General features: G+C 47.0%; 1 protein-coding gene across 1 annotated transcript in view; it reads right to left on the bottom strand.

The window, feature by feature from the left end:
- Caln1 (calneuron 1) overlaps positions 1–14062 on the bottom strand; it is a 467543-nt gene extending 453481 nt beyond the window's left edge. The window contains exon 1 of the mRNA XM_013520649.1: positions 13940–14062. Within this exon, the coding sequence (XP_013376103.1) occupies positions 13940–14062 (123 nt within the window). The remainder of the gene's footprint in view (positions 1–13939) is intronic.
- Positions 14063–17180: the final 3118 nt, after the last annotated feature.

The raw sequence follows: 17180 nt of genomic DNA, 5'->3' as shown, positions 1-17180 counted from the left end.
TCTATGGACTGTGTAGGTGGGAGAGGAAGTCAAAGGCAAAATATTCCTAAGGTGAGAGACTGGACTTCCTTAAAGGAGATGGACATCTGCCCTGGGAGCCCTAAGAAGGAAGTTCTGGCTCCAAGAAATGACAGGGTGGAAATTCCCAAGGCAGTTTAATATAACTAAGGAATCCACCAGGCAGGGAGCCCCAGGATGACACTCAAAGGGTGTGCAAATCTGAACAGAGAAAAATACACATTTATTTCCATTAACTTCTAAATCTAGCATTTTCCTCAATTACAAATGCAAACCGCAAGGTACAATGACATGAACAGTGCCTGTGACTCCGTCACTATTTTCCTATCATGCTACAGTTGTTGCAATTATTTCAGAATGTTGTTTACACCTACCGCTCTAGTACTTCAAACTTATGACATTTATCATACCCACTGCTAGATCTTATTACCCACTGCATCAAAGAAGAAGCGCATGTATTATTATATCACACATATTTGTTTTGTTTATTAGTTTGGTACTGCCGTGAGATAGAATTGATTTCTTTTGTTGTTGCCTTAAGTGTTCTAGTTTGTGCACTTAAGAACACAATTCATAGGCCTCCCTAGACTCGCTAAAGGGATCCATGCATACAAAGAACCCTTAAGATATTTCTTTTCTGACTATAAAATGATTTCTTTGTACACTGCAATTTTTCCTTACGTTGAAATTCCCCAGTTGCTGTATTCTCAAGACTTTGGTGAAATATAAGATGTATGCACATCAGCTGGGCATTAATGGTGTTGTGGAGAATTGAGAGAAGATTGAGCAAAGGAAACCGCACCCTCCTTCCCCTACCAACCCGCCCCAGAGGCAGGTGACTCGGTGGCTGCTGCCCAGAGAGGAGACAGGGGTTCAGAGTCCCGGGCAGGGACCTGAAATGAGGCTGTAGAGCGCTGAGGTGGTACCACGCCTGGTCAGGTTAGGAAGGCACGGAGGCAAACACTCCTTGAACACCGTACTCTTCAGAGGTGTCCACAGGATTCTGAAATCACTGGAAGTCCCCTTGGCTTGACTTCCCCAACATTCTACTCTTCCGTGGCAGCCAGCAGGAAGCCCCAAAGAGGCCCACTGCCTGGGGCAGCAGAAAAAAATCCAGGATGCTGAAGGAGATGTGTGGTAGCTTAAAAATAAGCTCCCAAGTCCCTTGAGCCTCCTCCCACCAGGATGTGATATCTGTGCCTTCACCTTCACCTTCACCTGGGAGGAGGTGCACTGCTTTGACTCCTAGATACAGCAGAAATGACGCGTTCAGGGTTGAGTCACAAAGGCCAGCCAGCTTCCACTTGGTTCTCCTGGAAGGGGCCTCTCTGAGGGTCTCTTTTAGGATGCTCTTCTTAGAGCCCAGGACCTATGCTGGTGGAAGCACAGGGCACATGGGGAAGCCTGATACAGAGCTCCCAGCTGAGCCCATCCTTCAGCCATCCCATCCTAGGCGTGAGACACGGAAGTGAGTGAATAACTGCAGCACACGGGCATTTGGATCTTTCCGAGGGAGGCACCAGTGATGTGGCGCAGACACAAGCTACCCTCACTGGGTGCCTGGCCCAGAGACTCCGTGCATCTCCATGAGCACACGGTGCTGGTTGGTTTGTGCCATCGATTCTGGAGTAGTTTACTACCAACAGTAACTGGACTAAGACAAGATGAGAGGTCCAGGAGGGAGAGCTCCTGTCATGCAGCGTGGATCATGGTGGAACACTAGACTTTGCTCCAATGGGAGAGACTGGGGGAGGAGTAAAAGATGGGGCACGACTAAGGGGCCCTTTGCCTCTCACCAGTGCGCTTTGAACTCTTTTGCGAGCAGAATGGCTTCCAGCAAGGCACAGAGCTGTTTGACACATAGTCAGCAAGATTACTTAGGGAATGAAATCCACAAACTCGCTCTCCTCCACAGTACCACTTTCTCAATATCAGCAAAATACTCAAATCAAAATATGGGACAGCTGGGCATGATGACGCACAGAAGGATTGCAAGTTCAAGCCCAGCCTGGACAAGTTAGAGACTTACCAAGACCTTGTCTCAAAATACAAAGTAAAATGGGCTGAGGTGTAGCTCAGGGCAAAGCCCTTGGGTTCAATCCCCAGGAACCCAAAAGATTGACACAAACACTATGAGTGTGTTGGATGAATTTAGTTTGTCTCTGTGACTGTAAATTTTTCCAGAAAATGGCTGCTGATGATAGATGGTTATGGAATCAGAGCTCAAAACACCACCCCCCCCATAAGCAAGAAACCACCTTTGAAGTCAACCATTTTTGTCTTAAAAAGTATCATTTTTTACACCATACGACATCAAGTTTTGTTTTAATAGTACAAATGTCTTAAATTAGCTGCCGTGGGGTGAGTGAACATTGCACAAGCATGTATCCTGTTTATCCTACAAGGTCATGTAGTCTATATCCCATTACAGGGATCCCCATACAAGCACCAACAAGGACAGGCAATCAGAATCCTGATGCTCCTCAGCACTTCCAGAGAAACCACATACTCAGGGGCCACTGGCTCACTGGCCACAGTGCACATTTAGAAGAATAATTTATTAACAGTGATGCTTGCCTTGGATTGTTGGCATGTTTTATAGAAGAATCACATAGGAATTATGTGGATCCTGGGCCAAAGGAAGACTCACAGAGAGTTAATCAAAGAATTTCTAGGATGATGGAAGAAGGGTCACTAATTTCTTAGCTAGTAGTGTCTATAATATTTTCTGCAGGGTTTACTCTTTGACTGTGCATGTGGAGTATTTTTTCACTGAAGACTATTCTCAGTTCTATGCAAACATTTCTTCTCTTTTGCCTTCATCCCCTCTACTCCAGCATCCCCTGCCCCCTGAGACTGTCCCTTAGGCGAATAGGTTTAGTAATTCTGGAGAGCGACTTGGCAAAGTTTAGCAAAGGGGAAAAAATGTGCGTAGTGTTTGACCCAGATGTTTCACTTCTAGAAAATTTATCTTTAGATTGCTTGCATATGTTCAAAGGGATAAATTTATAAAGATGCTCACTACAGCACTGCTAGAAAGAAAAAGGAAAAAAAAGAAAGAAAGAAGAAAGAAAGAAAGAAAGAAAGAAGGAAAGAAAGGAGAAAGAAAGAAGAAAGAAAGAAAGAAAGAAAGAAAGAAAGAAAGAAAGAAAGAAAGAAAGAAAGAAAGAAAGAAAAAAGAAAGGGAGAAAGAAGACAATCTAAACAGACTTCAATCCCAGCACAGGGGCTGGGGATTTAGCTCAGCGGCAAAGCGCCTGCCTGGCAAGCGCAAGGTCGTGAGTTCGGTTCCCGGTACCGGAGAAAAACCAAAAAAAAAAAAAAAAAAAAAATCCCAGCACAATAGGGAAGAGTGTTGGTAACAAGTTGTTAAGTGAAAAAATGTTGTATGATGAGATTTCATTAATAACAATAAGTAATTCATATTTGATTGTATATGTTTATTCTCAGTATATTGTGCGACTTCGGGGGTATCATTCACATGTCATCCTTTTTTAAACTCTCATTCTTTATTGCCAAATCTCTCCTCTCTCCTCTCACCCCTCTTCTCATCCCCTATCTCTCTCTCTCTCTCTCTCTCTCTCTCTCTCTCTCTCTCTCTCTCTCTCTCTCTCTCCCATATTAGGGATTGACCCCAGGACCTTCACACTGAGCTACATTTCTAGAGCTTTCTCATTTTCAAAAAAAGTTTGAGACAGGGTCTCACTAAGTCACCCAAACTCATGATCCTCCCAGACTGCTGGAATTACAGGTGTGCACCAGTGGGCTGAGCTCTTTCTTTTCTCTTTTAGTGAAACTTTAAAAAATATTGTTATAAGCACAACTTGTGTATTTAGTTTTGTTCCACATTACCTTTACTGATTAGTTTGCTACCTGAGTTTCTTGCAGCCTAAAATATACAGATAGTAGTGGGATAGTCCTATTGCCTATGTTAGATGCATTCTAAGTAGGAAGATAATTTCTTTTGCATAGTGTGCTGATACAGTCAAGTAGTCCAGGTAAGCTTTAAATAAGATTTTTGTGTTTCTGGCAAACACCATGCTGTGCTGGCCTGCTATAATATAATGCAATCATGCGCCTCATAACAACATGCTGGCCAATGATGGAAAACTACAGGAGAGCCCATGGGGTATGGCAATGATCCCATATGATTATAACAGAGCTTTTAAAAAATACTATTTTGCCAGGTATGGTGGTGCATGCCTACAATCCCAACACTGGGGAGGCTGAGGCAGGAGAACTGCCATGAGCCTGAGACCAGCCTGGGCTACACAGCAAGACCCTATCTCAAAACAGTATAAATACAATCCCTTTTTTAAAGTGACATCAGAGCCACCCGAAGTATACTGATAGCTCCACAATGATGAAATAGCTTAACAATGCTTTTCTCATGCTGTCTCTATCACTAAATGATACATCATCCACAGTGGAGAAGACTTTTTACATTTCTAAGTAATCATGCTGTGTTCTTGTTCTGTAAGTGAAGGGAACGGTGCACTCTGGACTTGCACACCAGCTTCTGTGTGTGTGTGTGTGTGTTGTGTGCATGTGTATCCACCCAAGTATATCTGTCTCTAGATGTGTTCCTGGGCATATTCTGAGCCCACACATATCTATCTTAAAACATAAACTCTCTGTACGAACCCATTTTCCCCATGCACCTGGAAACCACATGAGAAAAAGGGTTACTCATCTCTTTGTCCCCAGCATTCAGCATAGAGCCTGGCACGCTGATATATGGCACTTGGATGAATAAAGGTGTGGCCACTCACTGGACCCAGAACATGTCAATTTCCTATGACTTACATTGCTCTGAGACCTTGGTGTGTCTCCGGGAGAGTAAGTAAACACAAGTACCTAGGCTTTTACACTCACACACACACACACACACACACACACACACACACACACTCTCAGTGGTCCAGGCTCAAGATGTGTTTGAAAAAGCTGAGTTAATGAAAGATAAACCATTTTCAGGGCTGGGGATTTAGCTCAGCGGCACAGCGCCTGCCTGGCAAGCATGAGGTCATGAGTTCGATTCCCGGTACCGGAAAAAAAAAAAGATAAACCATTCTCTTTGCTGCAGGGCATCACTATGATTTTAATATGCATCGATATTCTTCAAGAGGTAGATCCAGTACAGAGCATCATCAAAATTTTACTGACCATGAAGCCCTTTTAGAGGACTATTTATTTGCATTGATTTTCTGAGCTCATCGATTTGTCCCACGTTGCATGAGAAGAATCCCAAAGGATGTAAATGGGCCCTGGATGGAAGGAAGATTTCCAAGAGATTGGGTCAGAGAATCCCCAGGAAGGGGGAAAGTGACTAAAAGTTTCCTAGCTAAGATCCTTTGAAATCCCAAATGGATGGCTAGAATTGACAAGAAAAGGGAAAGGGAAAAGATTTAGCTACTGGAATAAGAGTGATCAGTGCATGTTTATTGAAGGGGCGTGTGATAGTTCATTGTGATGTATCAACTTGATTAAGGATTAAAAACCACCTAGCAGCTATAGAGCACAGTTCTGAGTGTGGTGATGACTGAGTTGTAGGCCACAAACTGAAAAGGAATGACCCACCCCGGATGTGGGCAGCACCAATCACTAGGCTTGTAGCCTGGATGGAATAAGAAGAGAAGAAAGTCTACCCTTTCTTCCGTGGAGCTGCCATCTTTGCCATAGCCTTTGGATATCTGCCTGAGTTCCTTCAGGCTTCAGCCTTCTAACACAGATCCTTCAGCTTCCTGACACCGACTTGCAGCACACTCTTCAGTGAGCTCCGGGCCTCTGACTTTTGACTAGATCCTCTGGCTCTCCAGTACTCAGACAGTCACTTTGCAGTCTTCTACTCTTCATTCCATGGGCGGCCATTATAAACCTGTAAACCTGCCTAGTAAATGATATTTTCCTCTAATGAACCCTGATATCAGGCATGTGGCGGAAACGACCCTCCCCACTGGGGCTCCTGGGAACCTGGTGCTCTGTCAGGAAGGACCCAAGGAGATTTCCAGTTCAACCTGACAACCTCCTGAGTCCGTGTGCAGAGCCTGCAAACATATACATTTTTAGAAACTCCCCAGGTAAACTGTGATGAAGAGCTCAACTTTTACCTGCTGGTTCCTTGAACTAGATTCTTCTACTCCGTGTTCTCTCCAGAATAGGGTCAGATGGGGCAGGTGGCACATTATAGGAAGGTAAGGTGAGCAGTAGATGAAAGGTGACAATCTTTTCAAAAGTTGGAAGAAATGATGTAGGTTTTTTAAAACATAACATCAGAAAAGTGTGTGTATGCTAGGGGAAGAATGAAAAGAGGTTGGAAATAGGATATACGAGGTATAGTTGATGGGATAATGTCCCTGAAGAGAGGGTGCAGGAAATAGATGTCTGCCCTGGGTGGTGGGCGGGGCTTGCACTGGCGGAAGGATCCTCCTCCATTATGATGGGTAGGGAAGGATGGAAAGATGGGCACAGATGCAAAACGATGACAAAGAGCTGGGAAACCGGAGAAGCCTATGCCTGGGGTCTGTGAGGAAGTGATGTCATTCGTAGAAGAGTAAGAGATATTGAGGCAGTCATGCTCTACAGTGAGGAGGTGACCTGGCCCCTAGAACTGACAAGTCACCCTGAGGCCTTCTTGGGGCTGAGGTTATGACTACGTAGGGTCATCTATCCACGTCCTGAATCTTTGTAGGTTTTCCCTTGGAGTGTTCCACATCTTGGGATGGGAATAGCTATGGGAAGCCATCATTTGGCAGGTGGTCCAGGGTGGTCCCTATTATTGGGGATGTGTTCTAGGACACCTCCCCCTGTAGATGCCTGAGACCTCAAAGAGCATTGAACCCTATATATACTAAGATTTTTCCTGGGCCACACACAGGTGATGTCAATTTTAGGTGCCAATTTGACTGGATTGAAGGATGCCTAGGTGGTTGGCACAGCATTATTTCTGAGTGAGTCTGGGAGGGAGGGAAGGAGAGAGGGAGGGAGGAAGGGAAGGAGGGAGGGAGGGAAGAAGAAAGGAAGGAAGGAAGGAAGGGAGGAAGGAAGGGAGGGTGGGAGGAAAACTTGAACATCACTGCTGTTCAAGCCCAGCCCTCCATTATAAGCCATGGCTGAGCCTGAGAGCACAGCGAGGAGTGCTGGTTTGCATCCTGCTGCAGCACTGCGTGGTACGCACTCCCCCTGGAGATGCAGTGCCTGGAGTTTAATGCTCAGGATGCAACATGTTTTTTGGGCTTATGAGTTCAGTACAGCTGAGACCAGCAGAACCAAGCACCGGGGACAGAAGGAGCATTGGTCAGCCTGGTGCCATGGGAGACCCTGGACTCCTATCCGGGATAGGAGGAGAAACGAGGGTGGTCTTGCAGGGGGGAACTCTGGTTGATGACTCCACGCTACCAAGGGAGGTTAACTTCGTAACCACACATTAAAAGTTGAGTTCCTTCACCCTTAAGGCTGTGGGGTCTTGAGTCACAGGGAGTTCATGGGCCCTGTTTATGTAGAGACTCTTTTTATAAGCTATTCAGAACAGGGGTGGGAGGGAGAAGCAGAGAGAGAAAAGTTCCCTTTGAATTCCCATTCCTTTCAGAGTCAGCAATTTAATGAGTCATGCATTCTAAATCCTTGCTTTGTCTACACGTTTTCATTTCAAAATACTAAAAAACACTTTGTTTGGAACATAGGTTATTTTAAGCTCATATATCAATAGTGCACATCCATTTCTCCCCATATGAGAAAAGCTTCTTTTGGACTGGGCTGCAGCCCAGGAGAGTTGTTTACTTAGCTGGACTTTGTTGAAGCTACCTGGGCATTGCTCATTTCCCTGGAGACTCTTCTCAGGGGCCTTGTGTCCCCACTGACCACCCATGATCAACTCCAGACCTCAGCCAAAGAGACCCAGATCTCATCATCTGGACAAAAGGGGAAGAACATTCTTTCAGGTCCCCAGACCAAGGAGCCAGCACCTAGATAATTTAGATGATGTCAGCCTTTCATTTCTCTGCTCCCTTGGATGAGAGAAATGAGAAAAGATGGAGGTGCCTATCTGAAGTGGCTTCTTCAAGATACATGGAGAGAAAAATCTGGCCACATCTCAGCAAAGACAGAACAGGCATTCTAGGGAGTTGTTCTGCAATCTTCAGGCTGAGAAGGAGGAGACCAAGCTAGGAGGGTGGAGGTTGGGAGGATGGGGTCCTACTTTTACAGTTCCTGCGCTTTCTGGGAGATCTCTCTCCACTTCGGTGCTCCTGGCCAGATTTATCTTCCCTGGTGCTTTTGTGCCACCAGAGATGGTTCATCACTTTGGCTCTACATGGTTCCATCTTTGTAAAAGACTCCAGGGTCTTTTACAAAGAAGTGCAATAGAAAACAACTTACCAGCACTGAATGGGTAGTCAGCTACCTTTCAGAATGGAATATAAACCAGTATCTCAAGGAGTTAGAGTGAGGGGGAGCAAGTTTAATGCTCAGCCTTAAAGAATATCTGCAGTTAAAGTGAGGATACTGTTATGGCTTATATCATGATGTCCCCCCAAAGCCTCATGCACTCATAGGTGGGGCTTTTTGGAGGTGGGTGGATCTAGAAAGTGTGGTCATGGAATTAAGGATGCATAATTAAACTGGGATTAATAGTATGATGCTAGGATTAAGGGTGCCCCACCTACCCTGGGTGTGAGTGTTACCTGCCCTAAATCTGGGTAGCCTGGATAGACTATGAGAGACAGAAAGAAGGCTGCTACTATCACCTGATGCTTGCTATTTCCCTGCTTTGCTACCTTCTGCCTGCCATGAACTGTTTCTCTTCTGCAAGGCCCCTCTACCATCCCTTTGCCTTGAAGCCAGCCAATTACGGATTGAAACTTCTACAAACTGTGAGCTAAATAAACCTCCCCTCCTTTAACTTTGAGTATCTTGTCTCAGCAATAAGAACAAAGCAACTGAAACAGATACTGATCAGAAAAGAATGGGATCCTGTAAATTGGGATGGAGATATCTGGGAGGAACTTGACAAGACTAGAAGCACTGAATTCCTAAATTCTGATGAAATTATTTTGCCAGAGGATAAGATTCCCCCATGTTGATGGCACAGTAGTACACCAATTAAAACTGGCTACCGAATGGGGAGCAACTCAACAGTGATTGTTTTCCTATGGACAGAGAAACCAGTAAGGTGTAGCTTTCTGGGGATTTTTTCAGATCCCTCTAGATTCTCACTCCATGCATCCCCAAAGACCAATTGCACTGCTGGCCTTAGATTCTTTGAGGCACTCTCTTCCCATCCCCACTTCACTGCCTGTCCCCCCCTCTGCCCACATATTTAGGGTGGAGGTATCTATGTTCATACACACTGACCCTGCTCCCCTTGGACACCCTTGATTTGATCAGGAGTGGGCAACAATGAGACCATGCCTGAGTGAACTTGGAATTGAAACTATACTTGTTCCCAATTGTTATGGTTTAGATCTAAACTACCTCCCCCAAAACTTCATGTGTTTGGAGATGGACCCTGACTGGAAGAAGTGGGTCCCTTGGGGCTTGAGGTCCAGCTGAAGTCCATCAAATTGGAGAGCCAACTCTAGGAACCAAATTGTTTCTACTTCCTCCTTTTGTTCTTTCTCTCTCTCTCTCTCTCTCTCTCTCTCTCTCTCTCTCTCTCTCTCTGACTGCAAGACATGAGCAGCTCACCTCCTCCACCAGGCCCTTCCACCATGCCATTTCTGCCTTGGAGCCAGCCAGCCATGGACTGAACCAGTTGAAACTATAAGCCAAATAAACCTCTCCTCTTTTAAGTTGTGGGTTTTAGGTATTTTATCCCAGGGATAGGAAGGCTGACTAACACAGAGATTTTAGTACCAAGATTGGCTTAGGGAAATAGAATTAAAAGAATGAATTTCTCTAATCTGTTTTTGGTTTCTATAGTTGTCCCTCTAATTTGATGAGAGCTACAGTTGCCATGATCTCTCTTTCTGATAGCATAGAGGGTACAGAGAGTCTATGACGTGAACTATTTAAAGCAATATGCAACATAGAATCCATTTGATTACCTTAATTCAACACTTGTGAGATGCAATTCACCACTTTAGTGACTACAATACTTTTATACATTTTTGGAAGAATAAGAAATATATTGATGCTGGCTGGTTCCTCTTAGCATCTCTGGACAAATTACTAAAGGAAAAGCATAAGCTCCAGACATGCACAAACAAGCTAAAGCCTTCCAAGTGTGTCTTGAAGGAGAAACTTCTCTCCTTTAGCCACAGTGCTAAAGCTGCTGAAAAGCAAAAACAAACCTGCATGATGTGATTGGCTGAATTACAGCACAAGCTTAATGCTCAGCCCTGAAGAGTACCTGCAGTTAAACTGAGGGCACTGATCAGAAAAAAATGAGATCCTGTAAATTGAGATGGAGATGTTTGGGAGGAACTTGACAAGACTAAGAACATTGAATTCCTGAATTCTGATGAAATTATTTTCCTAGAGGAAGGGATTTCCCAACTCTTGGTGGCAGAGTAATACATCAACTGAGACTAGCTACTAAATGAGCAGCAACTCAACATTATTTTCATATGGACAGAGGGACCAGGGAGATACGGCTTTCTGGGGTTTTCCACATCCCTCTAGACTACTCAGGGATGTTCCATGCATCCCTGAGGACCAGCAGCACTGCTGGCCTGGATTCTGTTAGACACCCTCCTCCCATCCCCACTGAAGTTTTCTAACATGTCTCTGTTTTCACTTTCATGAGCTGAGCTGGACTTCCGTTTGTGGGACCAAAATGGTACCAGGAGGTGGGGAAGTGCTCTGGAGAAGGGAGCAAGGACAATATTGAGGAGACTCTTCTCTGTGTGATATCCTGTCTACTCTTCCCACACCATGCGTGACCATCAGGCCACTGTAGTTGGTCAGCTGTGGTAGCTCTTGGAGAGGACCCTGGTGCTCTATAGGCCAACTTCAATGACAGGCTGTGCCACATCTGAAGGAGACTCCCAAACAGACAGCTGAAGGACAGGAGGCAGGGAATAGTGAGAACATTTGCGGCTGAGGATGTGAGAATGTACTCCTGATGGGCTGTTGTGGTTTAGATCTAGAACGTCTCCCAGACAGCTCATATGTGCACAGGCTGGGCTTTTGGAAAGTGATTGGATCATAGGTGGGTTGATCACTGAGGAGTTTAGAGCTGAATGTGCTATGAGGAAGTGGGGTCTAGACGGAAGAGGTGGTTCCCTGGTGGTGTGACCTGGAAAAGTGCAGCTCCCTTCCTGGCTCTGCCCCCGTCTCTCTGCTTCCTGGATGCCATGAAGTGAGCACTTTTCCTCCACCAGACTCTTCCACCCTGCCCTCCCTGCCTTGAAGCTAGCGCTCCATAGACAAAATCCTCTGAAAACCAGAAGCCAGAATAAATCTCCTGGGGCATTGTGATAGGAAAGTGACTGAGACATGAGCTATGTTCCCTGTGCCCTCCACGTCCAAGTTCTAGGTGCTAAAACCTCGGCCACAGAACTCCCTCCCACCGCCCCACTTTATTAGTCTTCTCCTTGGCTGTCTCTGCCTGCTACACAAAGAAATCTTTGAGGAATATGTGGCTATGCCCCCCAAGAAATGCAGAATCAAAAGTGTGTTGTGTGTGTTGGGGGGGCATGGTGTATTGTTGGGGACCATAGATTATAAATTGACACAGAATCGTTCTGAGGCCCACCCTGACCTGCCTTGTGGGCCAGTTTGGGAATGTGGAAATCCCTCCTCCTCTTGGTCAATGAGGTTGTGATGCTCACAGGACGAGGTCTGCTGAGGACAATACAGGGACAACTAGTACCCAGGTGTGGGGATGAATCTTACCTTGTTTCCTTTATGCTGCTAAACCTGCCCATTCAACCACTACTTCTACCCTGTTTCAGGAAAAGCACTGTAACCCTCGCCCTGCACTAAAATGGTGGCTAGCAAGAGATTCTGGGTCTTTGTTTCCAGAAAACATTGATCATCCCAGGCCCTATTTTTTTTTTTGCAATTCTTTTATCTTGTATTTCTGTTCTGTTTTTTCCTCACCATACTCCATAACTGTGGGAAGGAGATCGAGGACTGCAGGGGTCCTTGATAACTGGTGCTGTGGAAAGTCTCTGGTAGTATATGAATGTGTGATGGAAGTAAGCCCGGAGGCTTAGAGACCTTCAGGCCTGGGATCCGAAAAGTTAATGCTCACCTCCAAAGGAGTAGCTGGTTCCTTGAAAGAAGCTGACTTATTGGGCTACTGCTGTCCCTCAGAGATAGATAAAGTTAATTGCCTAATTTATGGTCAAAGAATTTCTAATGGGAACAAACGCGGAGATATTTTCAATGTGGGAGTATCTTTCTGATTCCACCAAAGACTTCTTTATCCGTTTGCTATGTGATATCTTCATACCAACAAAGGCAGTGTCCTTTTGCCCTTCTCTCTGCTGCTTTGCCGTTCCTCCACTGCTTTTGCCGTGGCCCTCACAGGACATGTGGAAATGTTTCTTCACCCCAGTCCTTCCCTCCTCCCTCAGCACGTCCCCCGGCCCAGTGGAAGTACCCAGCATGCTGTCATTTTCCCCAGGCTGGGGAAAGGCCAGTTGGAACTTCACCCTTGGACTGGACATGCCTCCCACCGGGGCGCCTCCCCTGGAAAAGAAGAGCTGGAGTGGGGGAACCTCTCCCAGGAGGTCCCCTGACCCCTGGCCAACTTTCTTGAGCAGTATCAAGTTCTGAGCCCACCCTAGCTTTCTTCTCTTCCGTATTCACTTTGCCCTCTTCCGGAGCTCTCCTCAGAGCCCTTGAGAAAGGTTTGCTCTGCAGGTAAGGGTGACCTGGGCCAAAGGCCTGGTGAGTTCCACCCTTGATTTCCCAAACAATGAGTTGTCCTGCAAAAGTCTCTGGATAAAGCCTTACAGCGTCCTGCCCCTGAGCCCTGCAGTCCTACCACCCACTCCTGGGAGGAATTGCTAAACATTGGGAGCTGCGGTCACCAGAAATATGGTCACTTCCTTTTTTTCCTTCCATAAACCTAACCCTAGACTCACTGTCCCCACTATAAACCCTGTGTGCTGGTGACAGACAGGGCGAGCAGTCCCACTGCAAACAGTCTTAGGGAGATGATTCCAGAACACACCCATTTACGAGATGCACCACCGACCAATTTTGTGATGCCAGCATCACGCACATCAACATTTCCTTCTCCGCAAAACCACCCCCGGTGGAAAGTGCTCTTGAGTTTTTACAGCCATGGATGTCTCCATGGTCGGGGGGAGCAAAATGAAAAGCCCAGGGAAGCCTGTGGCTTGGTAACCTCCAATCCCTCACCTGGAACCAACCTCCTCCCCGTGTGAGGGAGAGGCAGGGACGCCCTGAGGTTGACAAGGTAAGTTTCAAACTCAGAGGCTAGAGGAGGAATCCTGGGTTTGCTTTTGTGTAGTCTGGGACAAACACTCGAGGTCTGTCTTGCTTTTCTCCTGGAAAAACGGGGACGACTCCCTCACATGGGTATGATGAGGGAGAATTGAAAACTGGGCGCAACATCCCCTCGTGGGGTTATGATGAGGACGAGCTGAAATGACCCATGAGACGGTCCCGTTTCCACCCGGCTGCGCGCTGTGCTCTGTAAATTAGGCCTGTCGTTATTTCTAACAAGCAGCCCCCTCCCCGGTAATCAGTTTCTGACAGTCAGTTTGCAAACACATCCCTTGCCGGGCTCACTCACAGATAATCAATGGAAACCAGCCCGCTCCGCAGAGTGATGAAATCTCCCGTGCCCTGCGGGACCGCCCACGCTCTGGGACCCCTCCTCCACGTCATTGTCATAAATTCTGCTCTCTGCCCCGGACATCGGGCAACGAAGGCCCCCAGACCCCGCACCACCCCCTACCTGAGGGCTGCAAAACAATCTAGGTCCTGGGGGTTGGGGGAAGACTTGCCAGGTGGGAAAGTCGGGGGCCTGGCTTCTTGGAGGCTCCTCTCCCCCCTCGGGGGCTCTTCCGTTCCCCTTTTTCTCATTCTCGGGCTTCCCCTCTCCGGGTTGCTCCGGCAGCCGCATCGGGGGTCCAGGGTGATGTTCTCGGAGAGATTGGGGAGCACATCAAAGGCGCCGCAGCGAAGGCTCAGACTCTGCAAGGAGGGGACAGAAACTTACTAGAAACAGCGCTGCGTGATGATTTACTCAAAGCGAACCCCTAAATAATTCAAACCCGCCTGTCCGTGTTTACACAGGACATGGTAGAGGCTCCAGCCTGGCATGAGAAACATAATTATAGTTGTGACAGATGTTTAGTTATTAATAAGGCCTCAATGTCACCAGAGGGTGTTACACAGCAGACCGGTAATGTGCCTTTGGAACCAACCTTAATCTTCACAGGTACTTTTCCATTCAGGGCCCCTCGGGCTTTGCTGGAGTCGAAGCAATGTGGAGAGGGCTGTAGCAGCTGCCAACTTGAAGAAAGCCCAGCACCGCTCCAGCAGAATTTGTTTCTTGCCACTGACATCAAGAGAGCCACAGAAGGGGCTGGGGATTTAGCTCAGCGTCAAAGCGCCTGCCTGGCAAGCGCAAGGTCGTGAGTTCGGTTCCCGGTACCGGAGAAAAACAAAAAACAAAAAAAAAAAAAAAAAAAAAAAGAGAGCCACAGACACAGAGCAAGAGACAGAGCTGGAAACAGCTACGGATGGGAAGACTGTCGCCACAGCCCCTGAGCCTGTGACACATACTCATAACCCCAGGGCAAACTCCAGGCACCACAGATACTGAGAGGGTGTGGTGAAAAAGAAACCCTTCTGCACTGTTGGTGGGTGTGTGGAAAGTGTAGAAACCAATGTGGAGATTCCACACAAAAATAAAAGTAGGAATTCCATTCAACCCAGCTATACCTCTGCTGGGTATCTTCCAGAAAGAGTTAAAGTCATCATATCACAGTGATCCATGCATACCCATGTTTATAGCAGCTAAATCTGGGAAGCACCCTATATGCCCATCAGCAGATGTATGGATAAAGAAAACGTGGTGTTTATACACAGTGGAGTACTACTGTGCCATAAAGAAGGTCAGATTTGAATCATTTGTAGGAAAATGGGTGCACCTTGAGACCCTAATACTATGTGAAACAGATCAGACACAGAAGGTTGCACAGTGGCATGGCTTCTCCTTTATAAGGAACACAAAATATTAATAATTTAAAGAGCAAGGTCAAAGAGGATAGGAACCAGGGAGGCAGACTGTGAGGATATGAGAAAGGGATCCAGGAATGGAGGGAGGTGGGAGAGAGGGGAGAAGGGGAAGTTAAAAGGATCAGAATGCAATGTGTATTTATCATGTATCACAAGCACATACTCATAAAAATGTAATCTGATAAAGCCAGGATCATGTCATCCTAACTTTCTTAAGCAACAGAAGGAACATCCAAGAATAGAAGGCCATTACTAGCTCCTAGTCAGGCCCTGCACACAGAATCTCTGGATCCAAGTCTGACTTCTTCTGTCTCTCTGATAGCCATTAACTTCTAGTTGTTTCTTATAGCTCAGCTCAGCTGTCAGCTCCTCTGAAATGCTATCCTTGACCTGGGCCTCTCCTTTGGATGGAATAAGGCATCCCCCATCTGAACCTACTTGTCCTGCTGTTTGTCCCCAATCTGTCCCCTCCCTCCCAATACTGCACTGAGGGAAATCTCTAGGCAGAGAGCAATTCAGATACTCACTGTGTGGCATTTAAACCCAAGGGCTCCATATTTAAGCCCCAGCCCTCAGTATCCTGCAACTGGCCTCTCCCAGCCACAGGAAGGCGAGTCTCCACTTCCCATTGCCTGGGCCTGAATGTTGCTTCCTGGAAAGCACCCTTCTGCCCTCCTTCCAGCCCGTGCTGGGATACGGTTCCTGAAGAAGCCAGCCCCTGGTGATGGGATGAGGTCTTGAAAGTGACTTTGGGAAGCTGAAGAGCTGAAGAGCTGTGTGCAGATGTTATGCTGTTAATTTATGCTTGTAAACCTGTATACACAAAACCCGTGGATATCAGCCCCATCCGTATCCACTGAGACAGGCGCAGCCCAAAGCTATGTGTGTAGTATGAGTCCCTACTAAGGTTCTTGAAAGACAGCCACATACACTGGCTGAGTCCTCTGAAATTTCACCTTGACCAGAAAGTCCAAAGGCCTAGGGACTCTTGGAGACACTCCTGTAGTCTGACCTTTAAAGTCTCTGGTTCCCTGAGGAATGTGGGAGGGAGTGGGCCGACCTCAGAGGAAGGGCTGCATCTCCTGTGATTGGATAGAACTTCAGAGAGCTGGGACCTCAAGGACAACCTATAGACAGAAAGCTTCTGAAAGCCACAGTCATGTCTTTCCAAACAACGTATGCACGACCACACACACGTACACACACACACACACACACACACACACACACACACCAGCACTGGCCCTTGGACACACACCAGAGCTTACTTCAGACCCACTCAGGACACCTGCAGCCTACATATGACCCAGGCCAAGCTCAGCCCCTCCCTGTGACCAAACACACCGAGTGCTCCCCCCATGCCACACCCACATGGCTGCACACAGCTGTATGCGCCACTCCCATTGGCCCAGCCCCATCCACACATTTCCCCATGCAGTGACTCAGCCACACGCCCTGGGCGCCCACCTCCCCACACACGTGTGCGTTCTCCATCTCCTCTCATCTCGTAAGTTAAACAGGAGGAACAAGTTTCCTATGTCATGACAGTAGAAATTTTTTTAAAAGTGACATTTTATTTTCAGATATGCTTTTAGTTGCCATGACGACCCCAACACTATGAAAGTTGTGATCAGTGACAAATGCAGATTTGCAAAGAGAGTAATTAGCTCTGTAGCCAAGAACTTGTGACTGTGCGGCACCTCGTCCCTTGCAAGTTCCCTGGGCACAGTGGACAACAGGGCAGGGCACAGGTGCCCTCTGAGCAGCTGTGCCAACCCTGGGGCTCCCAGGCACTCTCTGCAAGGATGTCCAAGCTCCCAGCCCAGGGTGCAGAACCCAATCCACTTAATTACTTGGAACTTGCCCAGAGCCCGAAGGAATGAGGCCCTGGAGGTGACAGCTCCCTGGAGCAGTTCTCTGGCCACTCAGCTGGCCTCTGGCACCCTTCACTGCAATCAGAGTGACTGTGCCAGAGAAACACAGAGCCAGAAGTCAAA

Source organism: Chinchilla lanigera, unplaced genomic scaffold, assembly GCF_000276665.1.
Source record: "Chinchilla lanigera isolate Chin_1 unplaced genomic scaffold, ChiLan1.0 scaffold00055, whole genome shotgun sequence".
Lineage (NCBI taxonomy): Eukaryota > Metazoa > Chordata > Mammalia > Rodentia > Chinchillidae > Chinchilla > Chinchilla lanigera.
Note: the sequence above shows the minus strand (reverse complement) of the source record. Positions and strands in the feature narration are given on the sequence as shown.